Genomic DNA, 25,663 nt, shown 5'->3' with positions numbered 1-25,663 from the left:
TCAGCACTCACCTCCAGCATGGTCATATTTTTTTGGTTGAATGCAGATAAACGATCAGCTTCCCAAATTTTACTTGTAGCTTCTCTTAGCAGATCTTGAGCATCATCAACTTTACTGTGGTAGTTTGCTAGCTTGTCCTGGACCTCTTTTTTGAGATCCTCATTTTTCTCACTGGGCTCACCAAACAATTTCTTCACCTTGTCCAAAAGATCTTCTGCATTCCTGAAATACATTGCAAGCCATGAAGACACTGAGGTCATATTCCCTACAACAAATAATCTGAATCATCTCAATAATATGTAATTGAAAGAGAAAAACTAAGTCTCAAAGAAAATTAAATTAAATTAAGTCTCAAAATATTTTTCAAGTTGACACATGCTTAATAAAGTGAAAGAACAGCTGTTTTTAAGCCCTTTCTTAAAAGAGGGTTTTAAATTCCACTAAGGTACTATTCAGGAAGCAGAATATATTCAAATAAATATTCCCCATTGAAGATTATATATATATATTTTTTTTTTTTTTACATTTTTTGGTTAATTTCCATTCTTTGAATCTGACTAGCAAAGTGAGGTTTTCTTAAATATTTCAACTTGTTTTAAAGATTTCCTCCACTCACATTGATTGACATGTGACATAAAGTGGTTTCCTACTTTGAACTGAGGTGGAATTGTAGATATGTCCAATTTCAAGCTGTCTTGAATCAGACAACTGCTTCAGACTAGACAGTCAAAAATCATAACTGCTTTCTGGCGAAATAAAAAAAAAAAAATCAAACCTGGATCCTTGGAATTATGACTTCCAGTAGTCAAAAATTTTGCTTATCTAAAATACATTCTGGAATATTTTAAATGGATTTTGTTGACTCCAGTTTTAAGGGACTGGAATACTGTCACCTGCCTGCCTTGAATCAGTTTCACACAAGGCAACACCCTGTGTTAATCCAATGATATGTCCAGGGTGGAAAAAAAAAAAAAAGGCATTTCATTTCAGGCACTTCCAAAATTACATTTTAGAGACAAGAAAAATCCCAAGTAAACAGGAATATGTAGGATAGATAATAACTATGGAAGAAATTTATCATGCTTCCACTCAGGACAGATTAAGTGTTTCTTCCTGTCTCATTATGCCAAAGTGTGGACAACAAGAACTGTAAAAACTGAAAAAACACTGTAATTTGGCCTGCCTATACTCAGTTCCATTAGGAATCTTCTAAACATGCAAATAAGTGCACACCAAAAGATATAGGAAAAGAGGAAAAGACATGCTGACACTAGACATAATTTAGATGAAGGCTCTGAAGAGGAGACAAGAGAAGTCAAATTGTTATCTTAACTTTGAGATTTTCTGAGATGGATTGGAGTTTTTTTCCCCATCAATTCTGCCTTTAGTATTGATGAAAAAAATTATTCACATTTTGAATTCACAAGTTCTGAGGACAAAATATTTAATCAAAAACTAAATCCCAATATTGACACCCTGTCACAGAAGTCTAGAAAGGAATCCAGGATTTCTCTCATACCTCCTCCATTATTCTTCTAGAAGAAGCTCCTGTCTTACACATCTGGCAAATTTTGACACCCTTATGATTCTGCAGTACTGGAGGAACAGCTCAAAACAGATGAATTTCCCTTTCATTCCCTTGCTTCATAGCAAAGCTCAAACTACTTATCCATCCAATAGTCTACCTCAAAACTCTTCCTTGGTGCTCTAAAGATAGCACTTTCATATTGATCTGTTGTGCATTTTCCCTCTGCTCTTTCTAATGAAGTATGAGGCAATCTGTCCCATGTAATCCCTTGCTTTAGAATTTCTCTGTGGCTGGATTGCACTACATTTCTTGAAATACTGTCTTGTACACTTAAGCTGTGCAACTTTCACTGGATACCATCCTAGAAAAAGAATTTAACTATTCAAAATGCCTGAAGTTTTAGAAGAAACAATCACAGATCTGACACATGGAATGCTGAATGGTCTGGATGCTCAAAATGAGAGCCAGAGAACAAACAAGATTAGAAACTGATGACAAAATGATTAATACCCATCAACTGCATATGAGAGTCTAAATATGTTAGAATTGCCCTATCAGGAAAAGAAATAAGGATTGTAACATCATGAATAGAATGGATAATGTCCAATGTCTCTCCAAAAACAAAAATGGAAATATCAGGAAGCAATGTCTAAACATAGCAGGCATATCTTCCAACACTGTATGGCTGAGTTATTCAATTCATTCTTCCAGGAAAGTGGATGATAGAAAATCACAGAGGTTCAGAAGCTATCACACAAATTAGTGGAAGAAAAAGTCACACAAAAATAAAGCTTCTCACCATAGAAAGAGATGGAGAGGAGAGGAGAGGAGAGGAGAGGAGAGGAGAGGAGAGGAGAGGAGAGGAGAGGAGAGGAGAGGAGAGGAGAGGAGAGGAGAGGAGAGGAGAGGAGAGGAGAGGAGAGGAGAGGAGAGGAGAGGAGAGGAGAGGAGAGGAGAGGAGAGGAGAGGGAAAGGGAAAGGGAAAGGGAAAGGGAAAGGGAAAGGGAAAGGGAAAGGGAAAGGGAAAGGGAAAGGAAAGAGAAAGAAAGAATGAATTCTGGTTCAGAATCCCTTGATAGCAACTCAGTGGCATCTAAGAAAACATGAAGGAATGTTATAAAATAACATATAAAATAACATTTACTTCATAAATATGAAAAGCATGGCAGTTCAGAACAGCAACTGGTGTACTTCTCTATATGCTCTTTTTTGAGAGAAATTATTGACTAATATGCCATTTCAGTACACTAAGGCAGTAAGAGCCTGGATTTGAAAAATTTGAAGGAAAATAAGGGAAAAAACTGCCTATATAAGAGAAGCTTTTCCATCTATGAAAACAAAAAGACTTGACTTCATTTGCCTTCTTCCTTTAAATTTTGAGAATTCACTGAAAACATAGGAGAGAATCTACTGAACGTTGTCATTCTGTTCTTGGAGAAAGTTCTGAAAACAGAATACAATCACTGACAGAAGACATCTTGCCAAAGAGTAAGCGTGATTAACCACTTCAAAGTGACCATGAGGCTTGCAAGAGCCTTACTTTACTTATAAGTATTTCAAATTGGTCTGAGAACCCATATGTATGTGGAGCACAGAGATCCTCACAATCATGATCCTCACAAGCACATGTACCTCCAGAGCTCTAAGAATGATTAATTCTTCTTTCTTCTTCCTTGCAGAGTAAATCCTATCTACTATCTTACTAGATTATTTAAGCAGTTTTATAACATTTTTCTTTAAGAGACAATTTCAGAGAACAACATCTCTAGGGTCCTTTCCTCCCCATCGTGCAATGCACAGTGACTAATTTTCCTTCTGTTGACTGCCAAAATTTCTTGGATCTCAGTGACTGCCTATAAGAAGGTAACCCTAGCCTTAAAATAAACCTTAAGATAAAGTTTCTTAAGAGAAAATTTAATTGGAATCAATGAATATATTCACGCATCTCTCAGTATAAAATGCATTCCTATATCGAGATATTTAAACACTTGTTTAATACATTTCAGGAAGAATAGAAGTTCTTTTCCTCAAAAAAACCTTACTGCATTTTTTATTTTAGCTATTGGGCCAGAGTAGGAAATTATTTCATCATAGTCTGATAGTTTCATGTTGGCTGTAGCATTTGAGGATTAATAGCACCTTGTTTGAAAGGCCCTTCTCCAGCCAGTCTTAAATTTGTAGGCAGCACTATCAACAGTTTGGCTAAATTTTTCTCATCCTTACTTTTTCCTGGTTTATTTCTGTGTGTGAGTAGAGAAGGCATTGAAGAGGCTCAGTGGAATCAGATGAAAAAGCAATAAAACATTGCTCACAAATAAGTTTGCAATATATTTTTTTTCTCAAGAGAACAGGAAGCAAAGCTATCAGAGTTATGGGAAGAAATACTGTACTAGCAGAATTTCCAGAAAACGATCTGGTTTATAAAATGTAAGATAGGCAGTGCAAATTGGAGTCTAAACTGCTTGGAATTCTCAGCTAATTTTGTATTCCATTTATGTCTCCTTACAGTATGCACGCACCTGATAACTGACATTTTCAGGCCTGCATAACTCTATCCCAGACAGTTTTCAGATCCATCACAACTCCAATGGACCATGTCGCTGCTCAGCTGGATTCCCTGCTAGCTGTTTGCCCTGGTGAAGAGCTGAGCAAAGCCTAGCTCTAGAAATACACTCAAATAGACATAATGAACTACCAGAATTTTAAATGCAAGCCACGTGTTTTTCTGAATCAGGTAAGTTTTCAGCATTTGGCATAATGCTTTATAAACAGCCACCAATATAATGATATATATACATTAATTTACAGATAATTAAATAACCAAAGAGCAGGCTTCTGACCTATGCCACAGAGATGGTTTATTCTGACCCACTCTATTCTAAACACGACAAAATAAATTCCTTTTAATGTCTACACTATTGAACAAACTTTGCAGACAGTTACTATTTTTATTAGACCAACTAGTTTTACAGGGAAAAACCCCAAGCTTGCAAATGAAATTTTTAGTATAAAAGCCATTCATCAGGACTGAAGCAGAAGCTAAAAACAAACTGAAAAAAAATTAGAATTCAATTAGAAATACTGCTAGCACCTGTGGAGCAGGGAAGTAATTTCCTAGGGATTGCTTTCCACATATGTAAGCATTTCCAAAAATGCCAATGCTGTATCAACTGATACAAAGTATTACACCTTGCTTTCTTTAGCATTTCTGTAAGCCTCAGCTAGTAAACTTGATTGGCAAACATAACAATCACATTTACAAGAGTCAGACATTGTCACTAGGAGGTTGAAGTCTGGGGTCTCTCTACTCACTTTAACTCATCTTGAGCCATTTTTTCTTGCATACTGAGCACTCTGTTTCTCATCTCCATGACCATTCCTTCAGCCTCATTCTGCAGTTCTGGAAGACTCTTCTCCAGAGTCTTGTCTTGAGTTCTGAGTGTCTCATTCAGTTTTATAGCATCTTCATTTGCAGCTGCAGGGGACCAAAATATATTTATGTAAGGAGTTAGTAACTAAAAACAACAGAGAAGCTCTCAAGTCTACCAGCAAGTGGAACACAAATTGCACAGGTTATTTCTGCTGTGAAATATAAAGGTTACTCCAATGCTCAGTAACAAATGTGAAAGCAATATACGTTTCATCAAACCTTTTATTATAGTTCACTTTTCAACACAACAATTAAAGAAGTCTTTATATCCAGTATAGGAAATACATTGCTCCCCTCCTCTTCCCCGTTGAAAGAAAGAATTTGCACTGAACCTTCAAAACAAGCAGAAGATAGTTTGCTATATTGCTTGTAAAATTAAGAAGCAGGAAGTACAAGCTATGAAAATCAGGCTTAATATACTTTTGGAGAACCTCAAAATATGTCATTTTTAGCATTCAGACTTAATGGTGCTAGGAAGAAAAAGCAATTGTGAAATTTTAGAAAATGAAGCAGAAGAGGAGTAAAAGACACCCACAGATGTCTAAACCCACTCATGTGTTTAGCAAAAGATACCATAAATGGAAAAGGAAAATATGAAGGTTGGAATATATACAGGTATACTGTAAATGTGTTTGGAACAGGTAAATTATTCTGAACAGGTAAGCTGTACACACAGGATCACATTCAAGGATGGACTAAAATCTTTCTGCCATAGCACATCACAACATATGAGAAAACCCACTTTCAGAAGCAACTAGGTCATTTATGACAATCAGTTCCATCTTCAATTTTAAAAAGTACTGCTGCCCATCCACAGAGCTCCCAAGGAACTAACTTCTCCGAAATAGTACTGTTCCTGGTCACAGTATTTAAAATTAAATCTTTAATTAAAGAAATTAAAATAAGTCTTTCACACCTCAATAAATTATTATTTCATCTAAACATTGCCTAGGTTTAGAGCAAATTATAAAGAAAATTCTAATCTAATGATGTCTTAGATTAGCTGGTGAGAACTGAGATTTGTATCTTTAACAATGAGTGCTTTTGTGTGGAGTAGTGAGGTCTGGAAAAGAATACACTTTGCTCAAATGGATCATGGCTGCTTTCTATTTCTAATATATTATGTATCATTACTAAAGTACTTCAGGTCAGGAATAGGTCTATACCAATTTTTTAAATAATTCTATCAAAAAAATAGTGAGCAATTTCCCTGAATATTTACCTTAAAGGAGAAAATGAATATGTTAGCTAAGCTTTTCTTAGGTTCAGAAAAATTTATATCCAGTTTTATCCTTCTCTTTTCCTAACCATGTTTTGTTTTGTGTCTTGGTAGAATGCAAATATCAGAGTCCAATATCGGTAAAAGATTTGGGTGAACTGGCATAGACAAAGGCTAGGAACTGCAAAGAAACTCCATAGCTAAAAAAGAAAATTCGTTACAGCTACTCAGAAGTTCAGAAAGTCAACACTCAGCTCAGTAGAAGTGGATAAGCAATCAGAGTATGGTCATTAGAACCAATCACTACAAACTTCTCACTTCTAATGAGCAGTTTTGTCAGTTAGGTAAAAGGTACGAACGAGAAGAATGCAGAAATGTTATGAATCACCAGTGGCACCCAGCTGTAAAAAAAAGTTATTGGGACATTTTTAGGAGAGCTGACATAGGCAAGTTTTACTTCTCCTGAAGAGCAAGACACTGAAGAAACCTCATTTCATGCTTTGTACCTGTGGCTCAGAAACACATGAAGGTGAGTAGGAGATTTGGGAGAACAGTCTTTCGTGTGATTCAGTCTAGAAAAGACGGGCCAAAGTGGAATATGATTCCTCTCTGCAAATATAGCTGGTGATGGGGGAAGGAGGAGAAGTACTAGGGAGGGGAAAAAACATCCATTTGAATTAAAGAACAAGGCTGGCAAGCTAGCACGATGATAAACTAAACATGAATACTTTTTGCTAAAAATGTGAACTATGGTAATCATGAAGAGTATTGGTGTGTTTGTAGGAATTACTTTGAAGATGAGCTTTAGAAAGGTTTTGATAGTAGGGGAGTGGATGGCTTAACCCATGAGGTACCTCTCAATCCTACACTGTTGTATTTAATGTATTCTTAAAATGTTAACTTGGCCACTAGGCAAACACATTGATTTTAAAGTTTTTGTCTACTTCTAAGATACTGCATAAATTTATTTCACCCCCTCAATGTTTTCTAATGCTGTCTTTCCTACTGCTAAACCTGCTTGAGGAGATTTTTATCTGGTTACAAACACAGGGCGTAAACTTTGTAGAGTCAAGGAGTTTGTTTTGCTCATCCCAAATTCATCCTGAAATATGAGGCACACAGTCTTTTGTCTGAAAAAATTCTCAAAAATTTGTTCACTTTTTCTTGTTGCTTTCCCCACAATTTTTTCTTGTCAAAGTTACAAGTCCTAAGGATATTTTAAATTGCTGTTCAGTTCACTTCCAAAGCACATAAAGGGATGCATTACACAAAAGGCAATGTAAAATGTATTTTATAGCACTTGGACAAAAGTGGAAGCTTTCCCTTTCAATGAAATAGGCCTTCAGAAGCATAGATACTAAAACCAGTCTGCAGTGAGTATCTGGAGGAGGAGAGAACTGAAAAGACTTCTTCAATTAAAAAGCCTGTCTCTATTTGCCAATTATTTTAATATTTTTCAGCCATTATCTTATCAAATAGCTTTATGAAAGATATAGTCTTGCTTCTTAAGGCCATCTAGAATCTATTTTTTCGTAACTATTTACTGCAGTGTAAGTGCAGTGAATCAATCTGTGGAAGACAGAGCATTGTTAGGTAGGGTTAGCAGTCACTTGCAAATTCCAAGCAGCAGATGTTCATGAACAGCAAGAAGTAAATGCATTTTTGAAGTAAAATTAGTGAATTAAGATGAATTGTTAAAGTACCAAGTGCTAAAATTACATATTTTTTTTTACTAATACATATTTTTAACTGCTTTGAAAACAAACAAAAGTTAAGCCCCATTTGTTACTTCGTCATAGCAGATCTTCAGATCACTGCAAAAAATCCTGAATGAACATGTTCAGTTTTCTTCTAGCCTTTGTTGATAATTACCAATACTTAAGTGTTTATATAAACTGTACACACAGATTTGAACAAAAATTTGAAGACAGTTTACTGCCTTTTCTTCACTCAACATTTTAAGCACATGACATTTTTCAGCAAGTAAAATCTTCCTCACTGTCTCTCAGACTCCCTTCCCCTACCTTCCTCCAGTTTTCTTGAGAAACAACTTAAGTATTTTAAATTTTTCCCAATACCTTCAGCAGCCTGAAGAATGCCTTTGACAAACTGTCCAAGAGATTTTGCTCTGTCATTAGTTCTCTCGGCATCCTGCCTGGTCTGCTCACCATCTGCTGTCACCTTGGTAGCCTGGTGATAAAAATTCAGGAAAAATATAATTAATGAACAGGACAAGGATGCACTATGTTATAATCCTACTGGCTGAATCCATCTACAAAACTTTCCTCAGGCCAGAGGCAATCAATGAATTATTGATCAGATGCACAGGAAATGAAATGCTCTGTTCAAGTACACAATTAAATTTTATTACCTTTTCCTTTAAATGGAAATTGGAAGGCTTTATTTTAGGTTCTTAGAAAACCTACTTATGTGCAGCAGCACATCAATGGAGACAGGATGAAATTATCCACCAAATAATAATATCTTTGCTTAAAGAAATGCAGTTTGGAACCTTTTAATAGATTCTTCAGGGAATACTTCCCATAGTTTCACAATTGTGTACTTTTCGATTGACAAAGTGCAGCAGGCATCATGACCTCTTTGCTTCTTCCCTGGAGGTGTTCTCCAAGAGACAGTTCATTCCAACAAGCAAGAAGAACTTTAAATCAATACATTAATTTGACCAAGAAAGAGAGAGAAAAATAAAGAGCAGTTTTATGCAGCTCTAATGCTTGAAGTTGTTAATTTATAACATACTGGGGTGCTTAGGAAAAATTTTAGCTTTCTGTTACTAAATGCTTTTTAATTGTACTGAATCACAGCAGCAGCAGAGAGACATCTGCTGCAGACCTGAAAAACATGCCAAGGAAAGGGATCATCTTAGGACATTCTGCTTACAAAATTGACCCTTTTTTATTAAAAAGAATCAAAACATTTCAAGGCACAAAACTTGTTGAGGTGTACTGCAAAGTGAAAAAAAAAAAAAAACAAAAAACAACACACAAACCAAAACCCAAAAAAACCCCAATAAATAAAACCAGTAAACTCCCAGCTTTTATCTTCAGGAATTACAGTTTCAAAAAATCTTGAAATAGGGTATTATGAATTTCACAGTCTCTGTGAAATGGCTAGAAGGTCAATAATTCAAAATGAGCTTAAGTTTTCCCTGACCTGAACTGCACAAATTGTTTCTCCCTTACAAAAAGCCCACACTTTTCAGTAATAGTCAGAGAAATAGTAGCACTTTAACACATTTATTTTTTGCCTGATTAGCTTCTAGATGGCAGCCCTCAAGGTACTTTACATCTGGGTTTCTGAAATGAAATCCCTGGCATTATCACTCCACTTACATTTTTGGGCTATTTCAGAGTAGTTACACTGAAAGTAATTTACACTGAAAGTAATTTATATGAAAATGGTTCAGGTAAATAGAAATATACAGGAAGAATTAAGAACCCATACTGACTGGGGGGAGTTTGTTCTATTCCATCCCTCTATCAGTAGAACAGTAGAAGAACACGTCTTTTCACACTTACCCAGCTTTAATCATACTATTGGTTACTCCCTCTAAAATTTACAAACCCTTTTTACCTGCCTGGATGTAGAACTAAAATATAGTTACAGTCAGCTATAAGAGGCAATTGGAATAGAAAAAAGGCAAAAATTCCAAATGGTCTTGATGGACCACTGCTCTAACCCTGCTTGGCACTTCTGATGTTTAGTTCTTCATGTAATTGAGAATAGCTTATTATGTATTGTCAAGCCCGCCACAAGCAGCCTTTTATACTTTGAGTTTTATTTGTTTGGAATATTCACATTCAGTTTTCTTATACTCTCTAGTATCTCTAGTACTTTGCTACAAATGGTGTTTTATAACTTACATATTCCTTTCTTAGTTTTGATTACTTTTTCTACATTCATGCTAATTTGAGTTAGCCACTTTAACCTCTCTATTTATGACTAAATAGCACGTACCACATCTTTGTGAAAATTAATCTGTCATTGAACAATTTTCATTTCCTTTCTGTGACAGCTCTATTTAGTACTTAAATCTCATTCAGGTCCACTGAAGGCCTTCTGTATTTTGACAGAATTTCTTTTGCTGAAAAATAGGCATTTGCTTTGTTATCTGGTCTAGCTTTAATTCCATAAACCATATGAAATGGCAGACATCCTTCATACTGTAGCTGGCCATTCCATGGCTAATTAAATGTTTTCATTTTTTTATAAGGTCCTGGTAGTTTTCTATATATCCAAATATATACAGCTCACCATTTCTATAAGGTCAGTTTTCAGCATCTTCTAACAGCTTAAACAGACTCAACAAACTTGCTGTGGAAGGAATAGAGGTCAGGTAGACTGGACCCAGAGCAAAGGTTTGGAATTTTCAAGAAGTTTTCAAGAAATTTGGAGTTTTCAGGAAGTTATTTGGACACAAATAAAACTTTTTGGTATAAAGGAGATCCCTGCCACAGAAATCAGTAAAGAAAGTATTTGAAATCAGTGAATATGCTTTGGTGATGTCCACGGCTTATACTTAATCATGGAGGTTCCATAAAAGGCTTTGCACCAGCCTGGAGCAGCCACTTAGCAATTTAAACTATCAGCAAGTATTAGCAACCATGCACACTTTTTTTGTTTTGGTTTTGTTTCTGTGTTTATTTAGTCTGAGGTCTTCATCAAGCCTTAAAGAACTTTAGATAGCATCTGGAGGGTGTCCTACAGGAATTTCTCCAGCTAGTGAGCTGCAGACCACAGAAGGAGGTGTAAACACAGACATCACTGTACAGATGGAAGTTCTTGGCTCTCTCTCCAAATGTTACCAGCTATTGCACACTAAGTTGCCTCTGCCACTACTTCCAGAAATTTTTGAGTTGGAGAAATTCAGTACTTTGAGAGAAAGGTAACAGTTTACAAAGACAAAGGAAGCATTTCAATCAAGATAAGAGAATCTGATCCATCTTTCTTGAATGCTCTTAAAGTACCTAATTAGAGGGGAAGTGGGGTTTTGATGAAATGCAGTAAACTGAAAGGAACTGAAGATATCAGGCCTTCCTCTGGTGGTAGGTGTGGGAATGTACATGCAAACATGAACATAGTTAGTGCAAGAAAGACATGAGGATCTTCTACATGGCAAAGTTAATGAAGCACAGAATAATGTAAAAGAAGGGAAGGGAGAGCTGCACTGAAGTAAGAGATCATTGGTTGAAAAAAGACCAAAGGGAAGCAAAATCCCCCAAAGTTTTGTAATTACTTCTATATTACTTCTATATTTTATCTTAAAATTATTAGAATTTTTTTTTCATGGAAACAGATTCCTCATCAATCCTCACCAGCTTTTTTTTCTTCATCAGTACTGGTAGCACTTTGAAAATATAATGAGCTTGCAAATCAGATACAGCAAAAAACTTTGGTATCTCTGGTGGTACTATGCATTCCGAGCACCATCCATTATGTAGTTATCAGCTGTATCTTCATTTGGAAACGAGTCTTGAACACACTACATCAGGACTCAGGATTCTTTTTGGAACACTATTCTTATTTACAAATACAGAAGGAGAAAGGTAGGACCTGCCACCAGTTGCCAGACCAACTAAACTTAAAAAAAAACAAAAAAACAAAACACCCCAAACTACTCCAAACAACTCTGTAAGGATAACTGAAAATCCTAAGGCTACTTAGCCATCACAATGATGAAAAACTGCAAAAAGGGAGTGGTGATAATGTGGCCGCCACAACTCCCCTAAGATCACACCTTTGATATATTTTTATTTCCAAGAGTTGTTTACAGAAGGTCAGAATCTGTATTATTTTAGTTCATCTCTATGGGGGAAATTGGAAAAGGATATAAAGAGCAACTTGACAAGAGGGAAAAAAATTGTCTTAGCCTAAGAATGAGAAATAATAATAGAAGAAATATAATCTTCCCTGCTTGTAGAACTGACATGAGTTAAAATTCCAGCTAGACTTAAAACTACTGCAGCTGCTTCTTGCAGAAAAAGAAAAGATCAGACAGAAGTGGAAAAGCAAGCTTCTCACAATGTCAGTATGTACAGATAGATACTAGTGTATGCACGCACGTATGGATGTCTACATGTGCAAACACACTTCAGATGCTTTCTTACCCACTACTCATTTCAAAATTGAATAAAAATCACACAAAGAAAACAGTTTCTCTGAGAATTTTAGTTCCTTAAGCCATGTACAATTTGCAGACATGATGCTAAAACTGCCTGGAGTTGATGTGATTCTCTGAGGTGTATATTGATCAGTACAGTACTCCACATCTTTCTTACTTGGTTTTTTCAACTCACAAGCATGACTTCTGGTAGTTCTTCACTTCAATGTACTTTGGACAGCTTCATTTTTACTGAGGCTGGTTCGTTTCCCTATTGTTTCTCCACTAGGTGGCACAATTTATATTATTTTCTTATTGTTTTTACGGCCAAAAATGAGGTCTATATTGAAAGAAAACTTTTGTAATAAAAAGAGTAAATAGCACAACTATTGAAATACAGAAGATGCTAACTATGCTCATAAATAGAATCTAGAAGACACATATTTAGCTAAACTCACACACCTCTTTAGTGTCATCTTTTCCAGAAAAGTTCATTCTTGGGTGATCTGTACAGATGTGAAAAAGCTTTCTTATCTTATTAGGAAGTTTTGCGGAAAATATGTGTCAAATATTGGCCCACAAAAAGAGATTTTTAGAGGATTTGCTGCCATTTTAGACACTGAGACTGAGAAGCATCTTATAATTCATCTATTCATTCATGTTTAATGCATATTCAGAAGATTTCTGTCATTATGCAGCCAACCAAACCCATAGACTGCAATGTGATCACAGACATACTCTTGTCAGTAGTTCATCCATTTCTGTCACCAAGGTATCCAGATTTTCTCGCGCTAGCTGAAGAAATCTCTCTGGTGCTCTCTGAGGTGAAAGCAAATGCTGTTGGGAAAGAGATAGAAGAGTGAAAAAACCTGTATATAATAGATGCCAGCACTTCCAAATATTGAAGAGAAGCAGCATCAAACATTTCATTACAATATGCAATCCCTTTTGTCATTGACTCGTGTCACATTCATCCAACAGGCTTTTTTCAGGAATCTCACATAACCACTTTATAGACCACCAGCATGAAAACTATTTTATTTGTATGCAACACTGCTCTTCTATGCCTGAATTATAACTCCTTGCACATATGTTCAGAAATCACTGTTGCAAGATTTATTTATTGAAGTAAGTAAAAGTAAATTACTCTAATATTTATTTATCAACCAAAGCAAGCCTGAAACAATTAAATCTTGAATTTTTCTTCTTCCTTGAACCTACTCACAGCTGTATGGTTGAACAGAATCAAGTATAGCTGAACTGAATCTCTTTTATTTATATATGTGAATACTGCCAACATACCTTTAATTCCTGTGTCGTGTTCTCAAAACCATGTAACATTCTATATGGAGCAGGCAGTGGACCACTGAGGTTAACACTCAGGATCATCTGGTTTAGCCGATCCAGGTCATTGAGAAGGAGTCCTGTGCATTCATCATCACAAGCTGGGGGAGGAACAACAAAGCTCATTTCTTCCTGCTCAACATTTAAGACATTTGATTTAGATATTTTGTGGCACACATGCAATTCTGTGGGAGGTAACACTAATATCATACACCACCCAAATATGTAGTGTGAGAAAAACATGGAAACAACAACTAGGAAAGACATTATTGCTTAGGATTTAGTAATGGACAGTTTAATATAAAACATAAAGATCAAAATTGATAGGCTTACCTCACAAAAAGAGGAAATAATTACTTTTGTCCACTGTGGACTAGCCAATATCAAATATTAAATTATACAGGTAATTTGGATGAAGTTTGAGAAAAAGCAGATGGGCAATTTGGAAAATCTAAGGAGCTCTGTAAGAAACACAGTATGCTTATGGATTTGATTGCAAGAAAAAAACCTAAAAAAATCTCCATATAACAGCATAGCAGGGCATACTAAACCTGTAATGCAGACAGTTGAAAGCATACAGGTAAAAATACTGATAGTTTTCTTCTAAAAATGCTTTTCCCTACCTCTTTTCACTAACCAGCTTATAAGCTTTTCATGCATCATTCTTTTCTTGCAAATATCCCTCAGGATGGAAAATATTGTTGTGTGCTGCATATATCAAAAGTTTTCATTTCCCCCCCCACCCTTGCTTTTGATTAACTATCACAAGACATTCTCATCTTGTATCCTTTATGCAGCAGACAGGAGAATTCTTCATTCTTTAGAACACAGTTGTGGGAATACCTTTCAGTTTCTCTGCATAAAGAACTGGCAAACCCAAACATCTCAGGAGATGAAGCAAACTGTGAAACAATGAACTCACTGGTGATGTTAAGAGACATGGAGAGCTGTACCTAAAGTTTTACAAGCATGTAATTATATATTTCAGCAAAGCTAGGCAGTTTAATAGCTAAAAAAACCCCACCAAGCAAAGTGCATGTTTTTGTAGAAAAGAGAAGTAATTTTCAAAACAGAATTACTTCTTTTTTCCTGAAATCTATTCTTCATGTAGATTAAATCTTTTCTGTTCATTAAAGTTTTCACAGTTACTTAAATATGGTTCTTATTCTGTTGACTGTTCAATATAGCAAAAACAAAGAGTATAGTCAAATACAGAGGGAAAAAAAGTAAACTATTTCAATACATCATGAAATGCAAGTGGTGATTGAAAAAGAGACAAGGTAGATGATAGATTAGCATAGTAAGAAGTGGGTGCAGAAAGGTAGATACTACTGTTATTTTAAGACTTTCTTTTTGCATTTTCATTGCTTCTATTTGCAGACTTCTTCCTCCTATTTCACAGAATTTTGTTTCATAAACTGAACGGCTCTGCAACTGCAGTCAATAACTGTGGGCATGATACATTCTGATTTATGCTCCTACATGAAATTTAGTCTCCCCTCCAACTTATTATCATCCCTGTTCTTGCCATCTGTGTGCTTGCCTTTAGAAGCCTGAGAGAATTCAGCAAAGAATGTTTTATATAATAAACACCTGTTCTGTATCTGATCAAGAAGGTAAGGAGACCTGATAATCATTTTGCAGGATGAAAATAAGTGATCTTTAACCTGAAAAGAGTTGGCCTTTATAGTTTAGTTTTTGCGGTTTTTGGTTTTTTTTTGTTTTTTTTTTTTTTTAATTTTCATATATTATTTCATTTAAGAAACAAGTGAAATCTATTCATCTTCAAAATTTTCCTAGTGGTTGGTAATAAATTGCTAAAGATTTGTATGTGTTAAAGACAAACTCAATCCACACCAATAAGAAAAAAATGAACAGCCCATGAAGAGATGAAGTAATCTCAATGAGTGGGCAATGGATAAATGAGTGTTCAGTATAAATTAACACCTCTTGCACAATAATCAGGTTGAAAAGAGGAACTGCATCGAGTGAGACCACAGCTGAGTAGATGAGACAGGACTAAGCTACTCCAGCATGCAGTCTGTAATGTACTGTAGCTATGGGAAATATTTCAAGAGCATGATTATATTTTGCAAGACTAAATACTTCTGCGTCTATCTATAAAGCTGTCAGGATAAATTTGTGTCTAATGTTACCAAATGCAGCACTAAATTCAGATCATTACAGCAGCACAAGCATGTCAGAGGCAAATCATGCAATCAATATTACAATAGTTCAACAAGCAATTAATGCAAATTACTGCATTTTCCATTTTCACCACACTTTTCCATGCACATTAAATCTCTAAGGATTTTGACTTACCTCTGGTGAGAAGCCTGTCCAAAGTATGCATGCCAAAAGAAATTCTTTTAAGTCTATGGACATCTAACCATTTATTGCATCTTACAAAGAAACATAATGTTCAATAAAACAAACACATCTGAGTCACAATGTGTTCCTCAAATTGAGTGATTATCTGACACAATTTTGCTTTAATACATTAATTTCAGTGAAGATTCAGAAGACTGTGTTATGACTAGGAAAGTTTAGGTCTAAGGCAACCATGCAATCTCTGATTGGGGGTGGTACCTTATCATAGTCAGTGGCTCTTCAGTATCAGCTTCCTCTCATTTCAAATAAAGTGTTGAACTACTGTTAGTTCATTAATCTGTTGGCTATTACCTATTTTTTCCCATTTTGACATCAGTGTCCAAATAATAAAATAGCCTTCCTGTGGCTTCCAAAACAGAACCCCAGAGAGCTGAAAGCTTTAGCTTCCTTGCCACTGCTGCTGGTTTTAGGTAGCTTACATGGTCAATATGTCTCCATAATATAAGAAAATTTATACCCAGATCAGGGTCTAAAACATCTACTTGGTTTTATTTCTGATTTTTATTTTCTAGAAATCCTCATCTGCTGGTTCTGATACATACCAGTAGTAGTTGAGCTTAAATACTCCTTGAGTTGAGTGAAAGGCAAGAGTGTAGGTCTAAACTCAAGAGAGACTCATGTATCACAAAAATGGAGAACAAGTGATAGCTTATCAGCTTCTAGGCAAGCAGAACTGTCCTAATTGAGCCCATGCAGCCTGAGAAGCAGTTGTCCAACACAGAGGTCAATTTAATTCTTACAGAATTAAATTCTGAGACACAGAAGCTAGTCCAAGGCTTCACAGATGTAATGTTACACTTGGGATCTTTCTTTTCAGCTCACTCTGTGAAGGCTCCCAGCTCCTCATGAACCAAGCACTGTGTAAGAGCTGGGAGAGGCTTCATTTCACCAATTCTACAAGATCTACCTTTGCCAGAGACAGCATCTCCACCTAGTTCTGAACTTGGAATGGCTGAGGCCATGGAGCTCTTCACTGTTTTAAAGGGAAAACCTTGATTCTGCCAGGACCAGTGGCTTCTTGGGGTAGGACTGTGATGAAACAGAGATTGACAGCTGGGAAAAACAACCCCTCTCATTGCAAGTATCAGTCTTGAGTGCAAATACTTGAGTGCAAATGCCCAAGACCTGGTATTAAAGGAATCTCATTATATATTTTTTTTCCTTCTACCAATATTGAATATTTAAATACAAAAAGATGAAAGTTTGTTGACAGCAGTAAGGCTGTGGATCTTTTTCTTTTTTTTTGTCCCACAAGACTGAGTTAAGGAAAAATTCCTAACAATGAAATATCTGCTTGATCTCCCTGTGCCATGATTGCTTCCTGTTCAGTCACATCAACTGCTTTACATTTAGGCTTTTGCTTGACCCTACGGAACATTTGCGACAGGAACATATATCCAAGGAAAGGTTTTGTAGTTTGTGTTGCGACACAGCTCAAAACATTGAAGACCTTTTTTCTGAAGTCTCCATTGTAGTTATGACAGATACCCTGAAAGCATTCAGGAGGTGAGTTCTGACTTGCCATATAATATACAGAGCCACACAACAATAAAGCCTTGACGTTCTCACCAGGATCATTTTGTTCCATAAACATGGCACAGCAGTGAGCAGAGTCACTGTTCCAATAACATTGTCATAAAATTGGCTTCTTCATTTTATGTACTACAAACTACAACTGAAGTGAAGTGGAATGTCACAAGGTATAACAAAAAACACACAAGAGGATTACTATTTCTATGAAAATGCACGATTGCTACAGGCTTGATTCAAAACCTGAGAGAAGATTTGGAAGAACTTTTGTCATACTTGACAGTATACAAGGATGCTGGCAGCATTATTAAAATTAGTTTCCAACCACCACTATTTATTCTTTGGGTACTGACTTTTTCAAAAGAGAAGGGGAAGGGAACCTTCAAAGTTAATTGCTTGAGTCAAAAAATTGTAAGACAGTATTCATCAGCAGGGTGTTATGAATAACTGTATTGGACAACCTAGATGGCTACTTTAGCTGGGGAAATAATCTAACCACTAGTCATTAGAAATTTTTATGATGTGTAGTAGACCATACTCTTGTATTACTTTTTTTTTTTTTTTTTAAATCTACTTTTTGGATATAATTTTTCATTCCCTGATGGCATCCTAGAGAGAATAAAATTGTTCAGTTCTAAGAATACAATGGGAATGGAATTCTGTCTGTGCCATGCACCTATAATTACCTTACCATTATTTATCTGTAAGTGAAATCTTCCCCCTTAAGCAGCGGCTTTCAAAATAAATATATATTCTATTTTACCTGTAGCTCTCTAAAATATAACTGTTATAACACAGCACTGAACAGTGACATGCACTAAGCAACTGAAAAATGACACATTATGAAAAAAAACCAGTAAGAACCCAGTCAAACAGATTTTCAGCTATATCAGAAATACATCACTTAGTGAACGTGCATGCTTCTTTTTCTTTTTTCCCTCCACCTTTTCACTGAAAATCTTCACTTTAAAATACTTATGTTATGGAGTATGTTAAAATATAAACGTTATATTTAAAGAAGAATACATTACAATATTTTGGCTAATATATCTCTCTGGTCTGATTTAAATGTGCATTATTCAGTTTTTCAGGTCATACTGTGTGGTGACCTTCTACAGAATTTGCCAAAAATTCATTATTTAAATGTTATTCTTTTTTAAGTATTCAAAATTAAATTTCACTTTCTTAAACATTAACTATACCATACTAACAGGACAGCTTAATCATACTATGTCTTATACTATTTACAAACACTTTTTCCAACATGGGTGACTGTATTTAAATGTATTTTCTTTAAGTTAGACCACTTTAACACCTAACTAGGGGTTCTTCACACTTCTGACAGGTACAATGCAATTACAGTAGTGGAAATGGAACTACAAATGAGCAAAAGTAGGTACATGCATTCAGCTCATTTTAACTACTGAATGCAAACAGGATTCTGCTCTTGACACTAATTAATATTCTGTACATTAAGAGTACCATTGCTCGTTCTTTTAAGGTTTTGTTACAACTGAAGCTGATCAAAAGGGAATTCACTGAGGGTCTTGCAATTGGTTGATATATGAAAGCAAAAATATATTGTATACAGAACCAAATCCTCAGCAGCATTAAACTCAGATTGGAACAGCTCAGTATTCTGAGAGCAAGGAAGGAAAACTGCAGGGTTGCCCCAAAGGTGTTTCTCATGGTTCTTTGACATGACAAAGGCTATTAAAGCACATTAGGGGCTGCAATGAATCCCCACCAAGAGCTGCACTCTGAAGCCTGTGACATACCAGACACTGTTTACCATGGGCAAATTCCCACAAAATCTAGGGTTGCCACACTCTCCTTGCCACAGACCTGTGTTCACCACAGGCTATCCAGGTTATTAGTCAGGCTTATTTTCTACCATGTCAGGGGTATTCTACTGCATTAGCAAAGGCAGGTTGGAGTAATATGAGTGTTGAGGAACACCCTCTTTAAACATGAGGAAGACCATACAGTAAGAGCTAATAGGCATAAAAAATGTCGGCTGAAATATTAAACTGCAGTTTTTACACTTTATGATATGGTTATTATTGATATGGTATCAACAGTAAAAAAACTAGTTTCTGTGATAGGAAGATTTAAAGCACATCCCATCTGTTCTATGTGTGGTTCTTATCTTTATGACTAAAGAAATCTCATTTGATTTCTCGTTTCTGGTGGTCAAAAGACGTGTCCATATGCAAATGTGAAGAACTGTTTTTATGGTGAAAGCTGAGTACTTAGTTAAAGTAAAAATGTCACTAAAGATAGTGTAGGTATATTTACATTACAGTTAAATTAGAGATTATAGCAAATAACATCTTTGAAAGCAAAAAGGTGGAAAATTTCATTTGCCGGCAAACAGCTTTTTCCATCCACAAATAGGATTTTTAACCTTATTATTCACACAATGAAATAGCCTGATTAACAAATTGGAAAACCATTATAAAGGATAACTTGCACTTAGGCTGTTTTGTACAATGAAACTCTGTCATCCTGGATACCCAAAAGACTTTTCAGAATACTGATAAGGTAGAAGACTAATAAAAAAACATACTAAGTCATGCCTGTGATTGGAAAAATGGGATAATACTGGCAATAATGTAAGAGCTATTCAGGATATTGAAAAATGAAGTAATTTTCATGTAGATGCCACTCTGTAAAATACAGTCCTTATTTTAAAATTTCTTAGCTGTAACACTTATGGACTTGCAATTACAATTCTCTTTGACATATGGACCACAAAATGGAACTCAAACCATAGTTATTTCAGCAAAGGGACTATTTACTCCAGTTGCAATCATTTCACTGTTCAATACAGAGCTTATGATACTAAGTTCAGAATTAAGTCCTAAACTACATCACACTGCAGGATAGGAGAAATTTAATTTCCTGAAGTACACTGCACTTTTAATCAATGAATCAATGCCATGGTGTTAATAATAAATAAATAGAAGTAATTATATATATATTCCCAGTAATCTATAATCACTGCCTGGCATTCAGGACTGTTGCAAAAGCACTTATTTCAATGGACTTAGAAGCTTAATTCTGCTAAGTCCTGATGAACTGTCTGAGAGCTGATCACAACCATTAGGCTGAGTGAAGAAATGCTCTGCATTGTGCTGTTCCTGATCATATATTCCAAATATCCTCCTCTTTAGGCACGCCAAGAAGCCATGCATTCCATTTTTTAATTATATGATGCCTTCTGACATTTTAAGCATTTCTTTGTTTATTTTTTTAATTTGCTTTTAAAATGTTTGCAATTTGTTTTTACCATTTCATTTTAATACTAGAGAGGTGTGCACCTCTGGGTATTGAGGTACAAAAGAAATAAATTCTTTGGAGAAGTAAGGAAAAAAAAAGTAGATGATATCTACTTTTCCTGATGTTACATGTTCCTCACACAGACACCCCACTTGCCATAAAAAAGCTCCAATTAAAGATAAAACATTTAAACCAGCTGACTGTGCCTTGTCAATATTTTCAAATGTGCACAAATTAATAAATACTATATACTGTGGACTTACTGGAACTCTACCAGGAGTCTACTTTAAATTTAATAATCATGGCATCGAAGGGAAAAAAAATCACAGTAAGGTTAGTCCCTCCACATCCTGGGGGAGATGGGGAAAATGCCTTACTTTGGTCAGGGCTGAACAAGAGTTCTAGAAAGATTTTGCTACATTTTTTTAATAAGATATAAGCATACAACATTATGATATATAAGATTGTGGGCTCAAAACAAGCACTATCCAATATAATGGAAAAAAAAACCCCAAACAAAAATACAAGAGAATCACTTGGTATGTAGCAAAACTGAGGGTAGGACAAAGATACCAGTACTGTAAAATGCAAATTGGTGTTTTAGGCTATTAGTTCTCTACTTTTAACAATAGAAGTTCTTTGCTGGATATAGTGTATTGTCATTCCTTATATCATTGAAATTCCAATGGATGGTTGTTGAACCAACACGATCAATTAAACCTTAATAAAAATTTTGTACGTGCCTCATTGCATAGAGCACTGCAACTGTTGGTTAAACATACAGAACAACACTAAAAAATTCACCAAGAGAAAATACTGTCACAACAGCAGCAAAAACCTTTACCAAAATTACAGACTCTGAAAAGCCAAAAAGAAGTCCTTCAAAGTTTTTTTGTCAATTTTCAGTGATAAAATTAAAAACTATTGAGCTTTTTCTTAACATCTCAAGGCTTGTGAAAAAACCATTGGACCAGAGCCAAAGTAGCAAGCAACCTGGCAATTATTTCCAAAGAGACCCACACAAGCAGGTTTACACACACTGTTACACAAGCAGGTTTGAATTTCTGAAGTCTGACAAAGAGAGCGAGCAGTTATCCAGGACCCCGTTAGTGTACGTACAAACGCATCTCGTGCCGTGGCGCGCATGCCGATGCTCACAGCCAGCACACTTCCACCCCGTGAATCCCGGCCGGCAGGTGCACTGCCCACTGACAGGGTCACAGGGGACAGGCACCGAGCCGTATGGATCACACTCACATGCCTGGCAGGACCCTCCTGGAATCTGTGGGTTTCCTGTGTAGCCAGGAGAACACCTAGACATTGCAAATACAAAACAAGGTTTGTCTGACTGAGACGTGGTGCACAAAGAATACTTGACAATATTTAATGTAATTCATAGGAACATTAACAAACCATCCTTGTTGCTTCATGACCAAGAAATATTGCAAACTGTCCAACAAAATTACTTCTAATCAGGACACAGAACAGTCTGGATGCAGGAGGTATGCAAATTGATTCCACATCCTTAAGAATTTTCAGTTAAATTTCTATTAAACAACAAAAAAAACTCCTCCCCTATCATTGTTTGGCCTATAGCCTAAGCCACTTGGGTTTTGTGTCAGACATGAAATATACATTTGCGAATTTTGATCATCTTAATCCCTCAGTGTTTTGATGGATGAGACAAAAGAGGCTGTTTAGGTTATTAATTCTCAATTTGGCATTAAAATTTTTGTATGCAACTGTCTTTCACAGTCAATGCCCATGAGGACACAATAGTCACTAAAACAAAGGGTATGAGTGACATCAAGATACACTATTAGCATGGCATCTAATTTCAGATAAATTTTTTTAACTTCTGAGCCCTGGAGGAAAAAACCCCTCACACATCAAAAACTAAGACTAGGACAATATCTGTGATACAAATAACATTGATCATCAGTTTAGAGTGGTGTATATAAAAATTGTCTACGTTGGCTGAGTTTTAACAGCATATAACGGAAAAACAAATTATCCAAAGGCATGTATTTAAATAGTAGTAAGTATATGCTTGTAATATGGAAAAACATTTATCTCCTTTATGCCTTTTCCTCATTTTATTGTCCCTCTTTCTGCTTTTTCCAATCATCTTACCTTTGGCAGTACTGGCCTTCGTATCCAGGTGGACAGGCAGTACACCGGTAGTCATTAGGTCCTTCAGCAACACAAGTAGGGCTAAAACTAAAACAAAAGTAAATAAAGAATTTTTTTCTACTGTCTTGCATCATTTCACTTTGGTCAGCAGTGCAGAAGGGCCCATGAAGTTCCACTCTTAATGGAAATGACAGCATTTTCTTATCTGCTTATAAAAACCTGTGAGAGGTCTCTTCTTTCTGTCACAATTTTTGTGAATGCCTTGTTTTGGCACAGTTTGGACAAAGGCTCAAAGGGCTGCAGGCTTGTGTGATTGAAGGGTGCTGTCACTCACATGAGCAAGGAAAGGAAACACTGGGAAGGATGTGAAAAAAAAGATTTAGAAACTGAGCTAATGAACATTCAGCCTTTCCAGTCTGATTTCATTTTATTTTGAATGAAATGCGATAGGCTTGGAAGAGTTTACTCGAAGGTAAAATATAAAGAAAGAAAAGGAACTGAAGTCATAGCTGTGTGGAATCGCCAAAAAGGCAGCATCAGACAATCTTCTCAAGGATGTATAGGAAAAGCCCAGTGTACAGAGAAAAAGAACCCTAAAAACTACCTCCTTCATGATCAGGGAGAGGTCTTGTTTTAATCATTGAAGACACTAGATTTTCTTTTCTATAAGTCACTTTACTACTGACTGTAGTGTGTACCTGTAGGCACTGTGCAAAGTAGCATTTAGTTGGAATGTTAGTGTATTAAGAACCAGCACAGACAATTAAACAAAAAGGGCAGGTAGAGCAAAAGAACAGAACAAAATATTAAAATGGTGCAAAACCACACAACTCTTTCAGTTCTTTGTGGAAGAAGAACTAGAAAAGCACAGAGGTGGCTAGTGGTGAGCCCAGGGCTCCTTCTTGGTACAGTACAGTCAGCATCCTCAACTAACTTGCTTATAATGCATTAAATCAATAGTGCTTGAACTAGTATATAGAATTACGCCTTTGCAAAAAATGTAAACAAATTGATCTATTACTCACAAACTCATTATCCAACACATTTTCAACTCCATAAAAATAGATCCATACTGGCAACAATTCATTCTCTCTATTCTCTCTGCTATTTTTTTCCCGCAGCTCATCATGTTTGAAGCTGACAGCTGGTTGTACAGCAGTACAAACACAGTACTTGAAACTTTAGTAGAGTTTTATACAATTTCATAAATAAAAATAATTGTACTATACCATCCACAAATACTATCATATCAGTCATGACATAGAAAGCTAATGAGATAGCTCATTAGCTAGCTGTATTTCATGTAGATTATGATTACTTGACTACCATAAAATAGCTGCAGGTAGACTTTTTCTTTAATAGCATCTTGAAGAGCTTTAACTGATCTGCACAAGATACAAATCTAAGGGCTGATACTCTCATTTTCCACTTTATACTGTAGCTTTATGGAATGAATTTATGCCACTATATCCATCTAAAAGTCAGGCATTTAGTCTAAACCAATTGTTCAGGCATCCTCTATCAGCACTGGAAAATGGACATGTAGAGACAGACTTATACACACATATGAAACATCTCCTTCCCCAGCCTCTCTCCAATGGTGTTTTCCTTTAGGTTTAACATGAGTGAGATGTACAGCTGTTGGTCTCTTTATTTACTATACAGCTACCAAAGTTGTTGATGGCTGTGGCTAATAGAAATAGAAATCCCTTCCATGATGTCTTGAGACATTTGATTTAAGCTCTATAAAACACAAGCAGTTCTGTTCCTGGACATGCTCAGATCTGACTCCTTTCTCAACAGCATTAAGAAATTGGATGACTATCTCATGATAAAGTGTTTTTATTAAATTCAGACTAGGTGTTATTCTCTTATCTCCTGTGAAGGTTTATGAAAGAGAGAGTCTCATGATCCCTTTCATGTGAGCATGACACAAAAGGCTGTGACAACACCCACAGCCATGCAGTCTGTGTGACTAAATGAGGTAAGGGCACTTTGCTTGCTCTCCCTTAGGCAGCTCAGAAACTTGAGTGTGTACCTAGGACACCTAAAGGGAGCTTTTAAAAAAAGATGGCGAAAAGACAACAGGGAATGGCTTTAATCTATAGAGGGAGAAATGCAGATTAGGAGTTAGGAGGAAATTTTTACTCAGAGGGTGGTGAGACACTGGAACAGGCTGCCCAGTGAAGTGGTAGATGCCCCAACCCCTTGAAGTCTTCACAGCCTGGTTGGATGGGGCTTTAAGAAACCTGGTGTAGTGGAAGATGCCCCTGCCTATGGCAGGAGAGTTGGAGTTAGATGATTTTTAAGGTCTCTTCCAACCCAAACCAATCTATGATTCTGTGTTACACATACTACCCACAGTCCACATATTTCTCACCTGTAGAGCACTTCAGCAATACCCACTTCCTGAGTTTATGTTAGGTTTTAGATAAGATACTGAAATGATCTTGGGAGCACAGTGTGGAGAATCTAAATTCTTGTAGCATGGTGCCATAAACAGCAGGTGAAGAGCCCTGACATTTTCTGATCTGACACATGTATTTCTGGGTAACTAAATGTTGGTTCCTAAGCCCCCTGAAAAGATAGAATGGAATACTTACAGCCCTTCATACTGTCAGTTAGTTACATAAAATTTTTTTCCAATATTTGCTGATTTGCTAAACTGAGAAGCTTGGTTGGTCCTGT

The 25,663-nt window shown here is 36.1% G+C and overlaps 1 protein-coding gene across 1 annotated transcript in view; it reads right to left on the bottom strand.

Moving 5' to 3' along the window:
• Positions 1-25,663, bottom strand: part of LAMA2 (laminin subunit alpha 2) — a 330,175-nt gene that overhangs the window by 65,449 nt on the left and 239,063 nt on the right. The window contains exons 32-38 of the mRNA XM_056488060.1: positions 22,976-23,062; positions 21,962-22,155; positions 13,598-13,740; positions 13,034-13,132; positions 8,256-8,367; positions 4,841-5,003; positions 12-222 (exon numbers count right to left, since the gene is read on the bottom strand). Of these exons, the coding sequence (XP_056344035.1) occupies positions 12-222; positions 4,841-5,003; positions 8,256-8,367; positions 13,034-13,132; positions 13,598-13,740; positions 21,962-22,155; positions 22,976-23,062 (1,009 nt within the window). The remainder of the gene's footprint in view (positions 1-11; positions 223-4,840; positions 5,004-8,255; positions 8,368-13,033; positions 13,133-13,597; positions 13,741-21,961; positions 22,156-22,975; positions 23,063-25,663) is intronic.

The sequence above is a fragment of the Oenanthe melanoleuca genome, chromosome 3 (assembly GCF_029582105.1).
Source record: "Oenanthe melanoleuca isolate GR-GAL-2019-014 chromosome 3, OMel1.0, whole genome shotgun sequence".
Lineage (NCBI taxonomy): Eukaryota > Metazoa > Chordata > Aves > Passeriformes > Muscicapidae > Oenanthe > Oenanthe melanoleuca.
This window is presented reverse-complemented; position numbering and strand designations above follow the sequence as displayed.